The sequence below is a fragment of the Halichoeres trimaculatus genome, unplaced genomic scaffold (assembly GCF_033239565.1).
Source record: "Halichoeres trimaculatus isolate MK-OKI-2021-1 unplaced genomic scaffold, fHalTri1.1 fHalTri1_scaffold_4, whole genome shotgun sequence".
Classification (NCBI taxonomy): Eukaryota; Metazoa; Chordata; class Actinopteri; order Labriformes; family Labridae; genus Halichoeres; species Halichoeres trimaculatus.
In genome coordinates, this window is record NW_027437182.1 from 20,557,501 (window position 1) to 20,571,240 (window position 13,740).

At 42.2% G+C, this 13,740-nt stretch overlaps 2 protein-coding genes across 2 annotated transcripts in view; one reads left to right on the forward strand and one right to left on the reverse strand.

Moving 5' to 3' along the window:
• The first annotated feature begins 3,413 nt into the window (after nt 1-3,413).
• On the forward strand, nt 3,414-5,855 carry rasl11b (RAS-like, family 11, member B). The gene is made up of 4 exons (XM_074668482.1): nt 3,414-3,827; nt 3,937-3,993; nt 4,102-4,178; nt 4,773-5,855. Exons 1-4 carry the CDS (start codon nt 3,578-3,580, stop codon nt 5,283-5,285), a joined length of 897 nt encoding a protein of 298 aa, XP_074524583.1. The 5' UTR covers nt 3,414-3,577; the 3' UTR covers nt 5,286-5,855.
• Nucleotides 5,856-11,492: 5,637 nt separating this feature from the next.
• Nucleotides 11,493-13,740, reverse strand: part of scfd2 (sec1 family domain containing 2) — a 182,989-nt gene continuing 180,741 nt past the window's right edge. Inside the window, exon 9 of the mRNA XM_074669124.1 lies at nt 11,493-12,515. Within this exon, the coding sequence (XP_074525225.1) occupies nt 12,423-12,515 (93 nt within the window). The 3' untranslated portion in view covers nt 11,493-12,422. The remainder of the gene's footprint in view (nt 12,516-13,740) is intronic.

Sequence of the window (13,740 nt, forward strand, 5' to 3'; positions counted from 1 at the left end):
CAAATTCTCCTGATAATTGCCCCTACCCGACACCCCCGGCGAAGAGAAGAGATCACCCCCCAATTCACCCTCTCTAACCAGCTATTGTCGCCACTGTGTGAGTGACACTCTGATCCTAAACCCAGGCCTTGTTCTGCTCTGTTGTGGCTGTAATTGTCCTCTTCTGCTCAAAGGTATTTTAATTTACCTGCAGCTCTCCCTCAGGGAAAGTGAAGGCAGCTCAGCCTGAGGGTGGGAATACACAGACAAGGAGCTGGATTGAACTGAGTAATGTTTCAACCCATGTGATGTCCTTGTGTTCATCCCTGCTGCTGTAACCCCTCACTGTGAGTCACTACACTTTCTCTGGTCTCTTCTGTATGAAACAAGCAAATCTTTGTTTTTATTGTTGGAGCACACCTCCACATGAAGCATCCTCCCATTATCTGTCATCATTAGCCTTCTCGCCTGGTTGCTAAGGGAGGGATCAACCTTGGTGCCTTTTATCTCTCGGCGACACAGAGATGCTGCAGTGTGGGCTTAGATTACAGAACACTCACACCTCACTCAAAGCCCACCATAAAAAATCAGCCCTGTAAAACAAGAGCAGAGGCAGCAAAATAGAGGGAATGATCACTTTAAAAAAAAAAAGCAGATTCCAAGTCAGGTGATGGAGGAAGTGTCCCTGCTTTGGTGGAAACAGGCTGCAAGATCAACAGCTAAATGTTCAAAGCAAATGTATAAAAGAGGATGGAAAGATGAGTTGCAAAAGAGCAAAGCTGCAAGATAAAGCGAAAATTTGTGCTTTACCAAGAAATGCATTGCTAGTTGATGGCTGATGAAAAAGGCTGAACATGCATAGAACTACAAAAAGGCCAAATTGAAAACATTGTCTACGATAAACATGCTACAAATCAACACTCAATGTAAAACCTAAAAAAGGGCTTCAAAACAATAAAACAGATGCACTACTAACACGAAAAGTACACAAATAAGTCTCTGCCAGGCTGAGACATTTCAGGAGATATTTCAAAATTCTCAGCCCCATTCCTCTGAAAATTTGTCTGGCAGTTGTAGCACATGCCCTCCTGTTGGCCACTGCAAAGGTTAAAGATAAAGTTAATTTTTGAAGTATAAACATGCTGCAGGATCTAAATTTCTAGCAAGCAGCTCTGAAGGTGAATCCATTTGCATGTCTGTAAAAACAGCACAGCATGGACTTTGGTCAACACAAGCAAGAAAACAGGCTTCCATAAAGCTGTTTTGGGTGGAGTTCATTGCTGTGATGTGGTTTGTTCTGTGCCTACAAACCCTGTAACCACGTCTGCCTACAAATCCTGAGCATTAATTTCATACTTGAGCCCGGCCGCCTGTCAGCAGGCCTCTTATCAAAAATACATACCAGAGTGTAATCACAGACAGCCCGGACGCCAAATACCTCGGAGCACATGAGCACCAGTGAAAGATGAGGGAGGGAGAGGCAGGGAGAAATGGGACAAAGAGATGATACAGGTGCTGAGCTGTTCGTCACGTGACACAGAACAAATGTTTTATTATGTTTACGCTGAAATAGAAACCTTTATGCTGCTTTGATGCAGCTCTGGGGTACAAAACGTGTTGTCATTTAATGTGTGAAGAGGCCTGTGAGCCACAACATTCACAGTGTGAATGCTAGCATGAAAGGTATGTGGCATGTATTAGTGTGTGTGTGTGTGTGGGGGGGGGGTGTATTTGAACAACATCAGCAGCCATTAACCCCCTGTGTAGACTCTTCACAAGTGCAGGGGCATGTCTGAACAGGTTACAGGCGGCAGCAGCAACAACTACATCCCGTGATAAAGGAGGAGTGTCAGAGCAAGCACGAGGAGAATAAAGTACAAGGGATTTATTCAAACACATTAAAGGATTACAATGAAATGACCTCTTTTTTGTATCATGTGAAGGTAAACTGAAATATACAACCAGCTACACGTTTCCTGTGCATGTTTCAGGCTCCTGGCCACTGAAACATACAGAACCATATTGTTATATGACATTTTGTGAGTTTAGAGGTTATCACAGTGAATTGAGGCTACCATATTGTTTTCTTCTTCTTCATGTTAAAAATAGTTGTGGATCAGAGTGTGGATGCGGGTACATGTATATGACTCATGACACCATCATTCACTGCTGAAATGCTTGGTTCTCTACCTGGACAAATGTGCATCATTAAGAGCTGTAAACTCTCTGCTTCTATCAGTAAGTGCTGTAGCCCTGAGTTATCTCTGATAAAATGATAAAAATGATTTTTTTTCTGCATTGCTCGAATGTCTGCAGCACTCGTTCTTTTTATGGTAATGCTACAGACTCAGCTGCTTTATGTTGATACATCTTTTTGATGCCAGCTTTTCAGGGGATTTAATAATAAATGTTTCTAAAATTCCGATTTTTTTCCTGCTCTCTGATTCACCCTCAGCGTGTTTTGTAACTTGCAATCACATGATCCTTTTCTGAAACTGTGAAAAACCTCCACTCCAGTAACACCATTATTACATTTGTATCAGCTTGTTGCAACACTTGTTCTTCTTATCTGTGTGAAATGGTTGCTTACTCCCACTAACTGCATGGGGATGTGCAGTCGACAAAATATTCTCATTAATCTGTCACTATATTTATCAGATGACAAAAAAATGTCAAAACTTAACTTTGAGAATGAAAGCTCCTGTTAAATCTCACATCCTTTAAAAAAACAAAAACAAAAACAACAACAACAAAAACATCAAGCGTCTCGGAAAAAAGTGCACGGTGGTTGTTTAGGCAGTCATCAATTTTAGTCCCAGTGATCTGATTTGTCCTTAAAGATCGTACAGAGACCCACGTATCAATTTTAGTTTTTGTTGTTGTTGTTGTTGTTGTTGTTGTTGTTGTTGTTGTTTTTAGCATTACCAGATAAACACTTCTCACTGGAGCTTTAAACCGATTAAAGTCAAAAAGCTCCCTCCTCTGGTTGTTTTTCTTATTCTAAACGTTACAGTGTCACTGACAGATTTAGATAAAAATCATTTTGTCATCACGTCCTGGCCCTACTATTCTCTATAACACTATATAACGATGTAAGTGGTTGTAGTTTTAGGATTTTCTCTCGTAACAATGGCTCAGGAAAGCAGGGAGGAAAAATATTTCTCTACGTCATAGTTTCAAATTAAGTTAAAAATACTTTGAGTGTTCGATAAAAATGTTTATTAACTGTAAAACGTTTCCTTGCGATGTAAGATGTTGGTTTTAAAAATATAAATGTGATGTCATACATGTTGTTGCTTGAGGGAGCAAATGATCTCCATCTTCAGTCAGGTCACTTTAAATTATAATCTCTTCTTCCCCTCTCCTCCAGCCCAGCAGCCTCCGTGTTTTCAGGACACACAGCCGGAGGTCCCACCTGTCGCTGCAGCCTTTCTCTTTGCCTGTGTGTGTATATCTTTCACATCCACGTGTAGGCGGAGGCGCACGAGGTAGGGGGGATCAGCGGCGTCCAATCAGATGAGACCACCGCTCCAGCGCTATAAAGACCGCGTGCGCTTCACCGCTCCAGCATTCAGTCAGCGAGCTGCAACCTAGTCCTATGCACCACAGCAGACCTGATTATCTCACGTCCACTGAAGACTCTCCGGAGCTGCAAAGGATTAACTTTTTCTGTCGGAAGAGTTGGAAAGTTATTTTTTCTTCATTTTTGAAGCTTGTTGACAAACCAGGAGAAATGCGTCTCATCCAGAACATGACGACCATCGCGGAGTGTCCTTCCCCGGAGTACTCGGTCCCGAACCGGGTTATAAAGATGGCAGTGATCGGAGGCAGTGGGGTGGGCAAAACAGGTGAGAAATATTTTAAAACGTCGCTTGAAAGCCAATCCAGAGTGCTGTTATGACATTTTTATATTCTGTGTAACAACTGACTAAAAAGTTATTTTTTCCTTTTTTTCAGCGCTCGTGGTGAGATTCCTCACGAGGCGATTCATTGGAGATTACGAGAGAAATGCTGGTGAGTGAAATGCAAAATAAAAAAAATCCGAGGAGTACGTTTGAAAATGTTGTCCTCTGAGACTTAAAACACCGAGTTTTAAATGTTTTATGTTGCTTCTGTGTGCAGGAAATCTGTACTCCAGAGAAGTCCAGGTGGATTCAGAGCAGGTGACCATCCAGGTTCAGGACACACCGGGCATGGAGGTAAGATAGTTTTTCATCCTTCGAAAAAAAATCGTATTTTGGTTACAAAGTCTGTGATAATCCTGTAGATAGACAGAAAAATGGGCTGTACTGTGTGGCTGTGTAAACCTTCCTCTGCTGGGCATGAGTCCAAACCCACTGATATGTGTGTTTCTGCGTGTGTGTGTGTGTGTCCTGTAGTTGAGCCCTTCAGTCTGGCTGTCTAATCTCCCGTTTAGTCTAATGGTTTAATGGATGTCTGAGGCCAGAGTAAATGATACCCTGATCCTGGTCCAGACTCCTCAGTCACCCACACCTCTGTTCAAGATGAGAAACCTCAGAGCTGCTGTCTGCCTCACTCAGCACTAATGACAAAGACCAGACTCAGACTCAGGGGGAGTCTCATCTGAGCTGAATTCTGATCAGTTTTGCATCTTAGGGCAGTTATCTTATCATATAGTCCATAAAGTAAAGAGAAGTGCAGATTGTAATTTCTCAAAAGGGTAATCGTACAAAGATGGCAGAATCAATCATCCTACTGAGATATTTCTTGTCATGAAATCCACCGGTTCTTCTTGATTTTACTCAGCCTCTCTCTGCTCCTCTCCTCCACAGATGACCGATAACGGTGTCAGCCTGCCTGATCATGTGACCTGCTCCATCCAGTGGGCGGATGCGGTGGTCCTTGTTTACTCTGTGACTGACCGCCGCAGCTTCGATCTGATTGATCAGTTACACCAGCTGGTTGTCCGCGTAGGTGGTGCCAACATGCCCCCTGTGATTCTGCTCGCCAACAAGGCTGACCTGTTGCACCTGAGGCGGGTCGACTCCCAGCAGGGCCCCCTGCTGGCAGGAACGCTCGGCTGCTCCTTCTATGAAGTCTCAGCCAGCGAGGACTACAGCCAGGTGCATCAAGCTTTCCACCGACTGTGCTGCCAGCTCGCCAAGCAGCCGCCACCTCCCGTCTCCAACTCCTCCTCATCCTCGCATCAGAACACTGCCAGTGCTGCCACTGAGAAGAGGCGCTCCCCCCTCATCCCCAGACCCAAGTCTCCAAACATGCAGGACCTGAAGAGGAGGTTCAAGCAGGCGCTGTCTGCCAAAGTCCGGACTGTCACATCAGTGTGAAGAGGAAAACCTGAACGTGGTCCAGAGAGGCCAGAGAGAGAAAGAAAGCATTGAAGGAGGAGGACGGAGGAGATTGATGCTCCTCATACATCCTGCAGGGGTCCGTCTGGAGAGGGCAGGTGTGAGGAGGAGGAGGAGGACTCCTTTCAGAGCAAAAGACCTCACAGCCACGGGTGGTGCCTGGAACTGTGAGGAGGCCTGGAGGAGAAGTGACACCTGAGGTGGGCTGAGGCTCAGGCTGTGAGCCTCAAATGTTAAAAACAGTAACTGTTGATCTCCCAGCAACAGCAGCTCTGATGGACTGTGCTGTGTATTTTTAGCTCCCATTGTGTCGTGCTTTTTTCCGGCTGCACGGCAGCTTTAAACGCTGATATTATTATATCAGCCACTGGAGCAGAGCCTCTGTGAAGGCGTGTGTGTGTGTGTAAAAAAACTGTGTTTGATCCAGACTGATCGTATAGGAGCAGACACCGGATGTAGCATGTGGCTGTCTATCACTGATGCACTTTAAAAGAAGAAAACTCCAAAGGGCATATTGTTATTATTTATTTGTTATGAATTCACTCTTTGCTCACAATAAAATGATGATGAATTTGAAAATGCCTCTGTTTTTTTTCTCTGAGTAGAAAAACAGATGTCCATGTGAGGTCCTCAGCTGCAGGTCTCTGCTGCTCTTCAGGTGATGAGTCAGAGAAGCAGGTAGTCTGAGCTCTGTATGCATCATGTCTGATAACAAAGCTTTGATAATAGAGTGTATGAATCACACTGGAAACCAGAGCCTGTCTGTGCAGCTGCTTCTCGGGTTTGAGATCCGTGGGCTTGAACTCTGGAGTCTCTGAACCAGGAAATCAATTAGATGAAGAAAAAAAAAGAAAAACAAGCCTGAGTCGAGTGTGCTTCCTGAGAGAGTTCATGTTAGTTTTATGAGGCCTCTTCAGAGAATTATGAGCTCCAAGAAGACAAGGAGAAAATTATATTAAGCTTTCATAAGTTTGTGTTTACGTTGGAGATAGGTTTATTTACAACCCAAGGCTTAATCGATTAATCCTGGATATCAAGTTTCTGTATCAAAGGATCATCAAAACACTGGATTAGTACACGTTGCACTTTTCTTTTTAATCAGACACCTCCTGTTAAAGATGTCACAGCAGCAGAGCAGAGCTGGAGTTTGGTGTAAGAGCTATCTCATCACTCCTCTCAGCTCTGCTTCAGATGATTAAGGAGAATTTTGAGGAAATGCAGAAAACTGCTTAAAAAAAATCCTAGTACTACAAGCTGAGATGCCAACAGAGTTACTATTTTGGCAAGTACAGTCTATAACATGCATAAGATGTCCTGAAGGTTGGTAGTATGATCTGGTTAATAGTTCCCCATCAGATCTACACCATACACTGCACAAAAATGAAATCTTTTTAAAGTGTTTTTTGTCTTATTTCAAGTTATTCAAAGACAAAAATGAGATCTGAATTGCTTGTTACAAGTAAAAACAAATCTGCCAGTTAGGTAAGAGAAAAGTTCTCGTAATAAGACATTGTTCTAATCCTGACAAGCACATCTCTCTTACCCCACACTGGCAATCTTTTTTTTTACTTGTTACAAGCAATTCAGACCTCATTTCTGTCTTCAAATAACTTCAAATAACACATTTTTTTCTGGACTGTGTGGCTCATTTTGAGTCTACAAAAGACATTTTTTAATGGGAATAAGACAATCACTTCATAAGATTTCAGTTTATTTGCGGTATAGCAAATGTTATACATCCGTATCTACACAATAGCTTGTACATGCAGCTTGGCATGAAGCAAAAAGCCTTGTGATTTGTCCATTGTGTAGCATAGCATTTTCATTTTTGATTAAACCTTTTACATCAAATTAATTTTATTTGGTTAACCTGCTCATACCCTGCCTGGTCACCTTGACTGATGTATGGCAGTTCAGCTACATTCCACCTAACTGCATGTTTAAGTAAAGGGTTTCTTCTCTTATATCATAATATTGCATTGTTGTTGATTTAACTTGTGTTAGCATTCATTGATTAGATTTCCAAAATGAAAAAGAAAAACATTCATCCATGCAGTATCTTTCGTTGTTGTTTTTTTCCGTGTCAATCTATCCCAGCTGTCTTTGGGTGAGGGGCTGGTACACCCATTGTATGGACATAAGCCACATTTCCACCAAGCAGCCTGGCTCGGTTTGTCTCTGTACGATGCGCATTTTGTGGCATTTCCACTGACTTATCCCTGGACAAATCCCCCATGTGCCGTCCCATTTTTTGGGACCTTTCGTAGGGGTGCCAGATTGAACCAATCCGCTCACAGAAGGTGGAGCTACAACACCACAGACCACTGACTGGTCGAACGGATTGTCACTTAACATGTGACAACAGCTGCATTTCTCCTGGCGGCACACAGGCTGTTTTCAAATTCGCCTACTACATACTGCTTATGAACGTAGTATGAAGTAGGCACTACCTACTACATACTACTTTCATAAGCAGTATGTAGTATGACTGTGCAGTTGGGTTACTTTTCGTCGTATGCTACGCTGGTCTTCAGTTCGAAGAAAACGGAAGTTGGCTGTGGCTGACTTTTTTCCCCAAAAAAACTTCATTGAAAATGTACAAAATAAACAAACCAGGAGTAACTTATCTGCAAATATATTGCCAGAGAAAGCATTTTATATTAACTTTCAGTGGTGGACATGATGAGGATTTAAAGATAAAAAAAGGAATGGCTCTTACATTTATATTCCTGTGCTACTCCTGTTGTTGTTGCTCCGCTCTCTGCAATTTTCACTTCTGATATAGGACCAGGCGTGTTGCATTGTGGGTAACAGTAGGCGAAGCAGACTGGTCTAATGCATACTGTGGATTTTTCCCGATTCAGTATGTCATCCGGGTGTTTTTCTCATACTACAACTCTAACATTTGTTCGCATACTGCATACTGCATACTGCATACTACATTTTGGTCAAGTCAGTAGGCACTGCTAGTACAGTATGCAAATTCGAAAACGGCCATAGTCTTCTTTGAACCAAAGCTTGATTGCACTTTGTAATTAATTTAAGAGCCACATGCCAATCACAAAGAGGACAAAATGCTGGATATTTTCCATCGTTGCTCTTTGTTTACTGTGTCGTGTTTTTCTTCTTCGTTGGACTTTGACTCGGCCCGGCCCACAACAATAGAAAGCAAAGATCCTCAAAACGTGAGCCAGAAATTTAACCGCACACTCTCACATGAGAAGTCAAGGCTGTGTACTCCCAAAAAACCATGATCCTGTATCACTTCTTTGAAGTAACTTTCACCAAATGTAACACGTCCCAGAGCTGCAATTTCACTGAGCTGTGAGAGCAAACTGCTGCATAATTAGATATCTGCAAGTAGAAATCAAAAGTGACATTAGATATTTGATTTGTTGCTCACAGCTGTTTCTTTTACCTATTAGAGCTGACCAAGGACACTCCTGTTCATCCACGCTCATCGCTCCTCTTTCAAGCCTCCTTAGAGATGAGGGACAGATCCTTTCAGGCCACAGGAAGAAGGACAAAGGAGAGAGGAGGATGCACAAATAAAGAGATGTGAAAACCCTTTGGTCTCTCAGTGTCGGAAAAATGTAGGAGTCTGTTGTTTTTCGCTCAGGGTTCAGGTGTGTAGGCAGGGGAATCACAGAGCTCTTTAGCTGAGCTGACTCATGCTGTAGAGTAACCTGTGAGTGTGTGTGTGTTGTGTGGTGTGTTAGGTGAGCTCTAGGTGTGAGCAGATTATTGGCCCCAGCAGACGGTGTGAATCTACGTGTTAATTATTCTGCTCCTCACTCCGTGTGTGTGGAGGTGTGAATTGAGGCTGACAGAGAGTGTGTATTCTCTGCATCAACAGCAGCATGCTCGCTCCTCTGCTGAGCCTTTCACTTGTAATGAGTTCACACACACATGACCTGCTTTTCACACAGCCTGGTGGAATCAGCCAACAACTGTGTCCTTGAGTCCTCTGGGTGCTCGTTGGCGCGGGTCAAGAAATATGGTCAAACTTAAAAGCCTGGCATCAGGATGTGTTACACACGTGGAATCAACTCTGTGTAGTGGATGGTTATAAAATGAGATAAAGAAGAGCTAAAGCTGTTAAAGCTTATGCTGTTTAGAGTGTATGTATATATGAACTGAGGGTATCCCAGCACACACTTTGGCCAATAGATCAGCTGCTCTCAAGAGTTGACAATAAATATATTTTACAGCCAGTTAAGAAGACACTGTTTTAACAGGAATGCACTAACCCCATCCTGGTAAAAGGAACTGGTCTGATACAGACTGAAAAAGTTACACTGCAAAAACTGAAATCTTTTTAAGTGTTTGTCTTATTTTCAGTAGAACATGACTTAATATCAGCCACATTCACCTGACTAGTCTAGGAAAATGTCGTATTTCAAGTTATTGAAAGACAGAAATGAGGTCTGGATTGCTTGTAACAAGTAAACAGAAATCTGCCAAAGGAACAAGAGAAAAGTTACCTGTACTAAGACACTATTCTAGTTTCAAGCAAATTTTCGAGCAAATTTTTCTTGTTCCAATTGCATTTTTTAACTTATTACCAGCAATTAGGATCTAATTTTTGTCTTTAAATTAGGTGGACTATACCCATATCAAGCATAGTAAGACATTTTTTACTTAAAAACGACAAAAACACTTGATAAGATTTAATTTTTTTGCAGTATAGAGCTGATATTGGTAATGAATTTTCAATATGTACAAAGCAAAATTTTATTCCTCACTCAACTCCACTCCTGTCATAAATCCTGTCCCTCTGTGATAATAGAATGAACATGGGTCAAACAAGGAAACTTGATCACACGTCTAATAAACTCTTCTCAAACATGATTTTTTGTCCTCCTTAAAGGTCCCATATTATGCAAAAATCACTTTATTAAGTATTTTAGTGAAATTTTGGGGTCTTTGGCTTTCCTCCCAGCCCCAAAAATGTGATATTTAATGACAAAACCTGTTCTTAGTAGTGCTTGTGAAAAATCCTGACCTAAAATGAGCTGTTTTGATTTTGGGAATTTGCCGACGTCAGCAATCAGGAGTAAGTCTGACTTGATTGGTCCACCGGGGGAGATACTCCCCGAACCACCTTGCCTCGCGCTGCTATCACTGCCATCACTGCCATCACTGCCATCACTGCTCTGTTTTTGGCTGTAAACAGCCACATAGTTCCATGCACAAGCTTCCCATGTCAGGAGAAGACAAGACTGAGTGGCTAGAGTTCATTTATCAAGGAAATGTGCCAGCTACACTCATTAAAACTGTGCATGTGTGTGCTAGTCACTTCACGGCCGACTGCTTTTCCAACTTTGGACAGTACAACAGAGGGCTAGCGAATAGACCAGTCCTGAATCCAGGTGCATTACCAACCATCCGCCCACAAACCTCTGACCCTGGAAATGTGAGTATTTTAAATGCTGTGTGCTGTGGAGCAGATGTAAGAGCTTTTCCTCAGTGTCCCCCCTGTCTCTGTGTTAGCTTCAGGATGCTAACTTTAGCTGCTGTTAGCCTGTTGTTTTAGCCCATAATGTTACAGTAAAAGAGCTTTGCTGTTTTCTAAACACACTCAGAGCTCGTGGCGCCGCTCTCAGTGATGCTGAAGAGCGGGGCGGTATCAGCGGTGACTCATTTACATATGAAGGTCACGCTCACTAAATCAGAGCATTCTGAACAGAGGGGCTATGAGAGTCTGGAAACAATGCTGCTGTGCTTGATTTATTGGCTTTTTGGACCAAAACATGTTACTACCATTTCATGAAGACATCAATGATTCATATTTAACTGCAGAAAAGGAGCATAATGTGGAACCTTTAAAGGAACTGTAAGGACTTCATGTGATCTTGAAAAAGTCTCCCTTTTAGATATATGCTTAATCTTAATTCATAATTCAAAATAAGATTATCAGCGCCGTTAGGAGTTATTACAAAATGCTACTTTATAGCTTCCCAATCAGGTTGAGCAGGAATCAAATTGATTCACGGCACGTCTAGGTCTCCGCGCTGGCCAGCGCTTTGGTACAAACTGACAGAGTTTGCTTTTGTCGTATTTCAAACAACAGCATAAAGGTTGATGAACACCTTACCTTATCACACTGTATCTGGTATAAAGTTAGCTTAAACAAAGGAAATTTGTTTTAAAAACAAGATATGATCTCTATTCACTTCTTCATGACATTGTATGAGAGACTCCAGGCCAAAAGATGTCACTGCAGTGTAATTAAAACAAATCCTCTTCACAGCATTTTTAAGAGTTAATTTTTAGCCTGCGTTTCGTATAAATTTGTTATCTAACATTAAAAAATGGGACTTGGCACAATGATTGACATACGTACTTTGGCTTGTCTTTAGAGAAGAAGAAGGTATGTTGATAATGTTAATCCCTGATTCATCAGGCCTTCAGAGCAAAAATAACAAAATCTATGACGCGCAGAGCACAGTTCAACAAGAACCGAAGGCTCCGCTGACCTTGCAGTGCTTGTGAGTTGCTCTCCTGTGTTATATAATGCAGCTTCCTTCATCCTGCAGGATGCAGGCTATAGGTCGAAGGATTGAGCATCCTGTGTGATAGAATCAGTTTGTGTTCAAACGAAAGTGCACATGCCTTCTGAAAACAGGAAAATCTGCATTTTACGATTTTTCAGTCCGGAGAGAATTCTCAAACACTGTTAGTGATTGATTTCATTTTCAAAAGAATCTCTAAAATAAGACAACGTGCTAACAAAGCTTTAGACTGATGTAGTGTCTGTACTGACATAAGATAGCATCACTGGGCAGTGACTGTGAAGTGACTGGTTTTATTATCTTTACATTCAATGCAAACACAACCTTTCAACTGATTTTACAGGAAGGATTACATCAGTTCCACATTTCCCCATATCAACAGAAAATACACCCACTTTAACATCTATAATTTCACAATTCAGAGTCAAATGTATCAGAGCACACTCGGTAGGAATGTTGCTTTGTTTGTGTGACATCCTTTGATGCTGAATCTGATCACTGGAGTGAGACACACTCCTGATGAGGTGCAGGAACGTTTGAGGTGTTGCGTGGTGTCATTCCACGTGAGCCTGCGTGTGTGTTTCCACGTGTCTTTTGCGTTTCAGACACCGATATCAGGCAGCAGTCTCTGTGTGGTGAAGAGGAGCTCTGGGATATCGGTCGGCCGCAGTAATCTGGTCGAAAACACCAACACCTGCAGTGGAGCACAACACATTAAGTCATTAAGGTTAAAACAGGACTCAGTGTGTAACGCCACACCCAGGAGTGAAGCAGACATGAGTGTTAGGATGAGAAAGCTGCAGGATGGAATCAACAGGTGCATGCTGGTTTACTTTTCATTAATGGATCCAATTACAGCCTCTGAGGAGCTTAAAGCCCTGAAAAATATCCTCTCAGGTGATGATTCAACCAAATTCATTCCTCTGGGTGTAAAAAGTTCTCCAAGGGCAGAATCGTGTATCAGGAATGAGCCTCAAGTTGTGAGTTTACCCTATTTTGGTGAAAGACTGGAAGAACTTGGAAAAAGCGATCACTTTCAAACCCGGCAACCGGGCAAACAGAAACAGAGGAAAGTGATATGTTGGATGTCTGAAAAGAGCTTTTGTTCCTGTGCAGGCAAACAACCAACTCAAACTTTAGACACATGACTGTCAAGTCTGCAAAGAGTGATGGTTTGATACCGCAAAGGCCAATTTCAACACACAACTTTGATGAAGAACAGTTAGATATTTCTGTGATGGCCAAAAGAAAGCAGGATTTTATTCTTGCTTAAATGAAAATAACCATGAATCCTTTGGAAACTTTCTGGATCTTCTACAAATAGAAAACATGAGCTGCACTCTTTGAAGGATGCATTTCAAGGTCAGTTACAAAAGGAGCACAACAAAGCTGTTTGAATCTGTCTTTTTTCGAAGTCGTCCTTGTGTCCTTATAAAAACAACCTCCTCGAACAGAAGCTTGAGAATCTGGGGAAATGTTAATATATGGTGCATCATTTGTGCTCCTGTACATGGTGCAATTCTGAACTATTCAAAGTGGACAGCAGACTCTCAAATGGCAGAGTGAAAGCACTTTGAATGTATTTGGTCTCAGCTTATAAATGCTAAAAAAATGCTTTAAAAGTTACTGTCACCTAAGTGACAAAGTGGTATGATGTTGACTGATTAGCCAGCTAGCTTCTTGTAGAGAGTAGTTATCGTATTTTACTGTCCAGATCAGTTTCTGCAGAGGAGTTTAGATCTCTGATTGGTGGTGAGAGCTGTACAAAGGAGGTGTTGAAGAGCTCTGCCAGGAGAAAGAACACTGGGCAGGAGACTGCTTTCACTGTCTCATCACACCATGAGATGCAGGGGTCGGTTTGTACTCCACTGGAACTCTGTGTTCACACTATTACACAGCGCTAACACTGGTTTTACATC

Excerpts from the sequence above, each read along its gene's own strand:
- rasl11b (XM_074668482.1), top strand. The coding sequence starts at position 3,578 with ATGCACCACAGCAGACCTGATTATCTCACGTCCACTGAAGACTCTCCG. Across the intron at positions 3,994-4,101 it reads AGATTACGAGAGAAATGCTG|GAAATCTGTACTCCAGAGAA; the intron begins GTGAGTGAAATG and ends TTCTGTGTGCAG. Across the intron at positions 4,179-4,772 it reads AGGACACACCGGGCATGGAG|ATGACCGATAACGGTGTCAG; the intron begins GTAAGATAGTTT and ends TCTCCTCCACAG.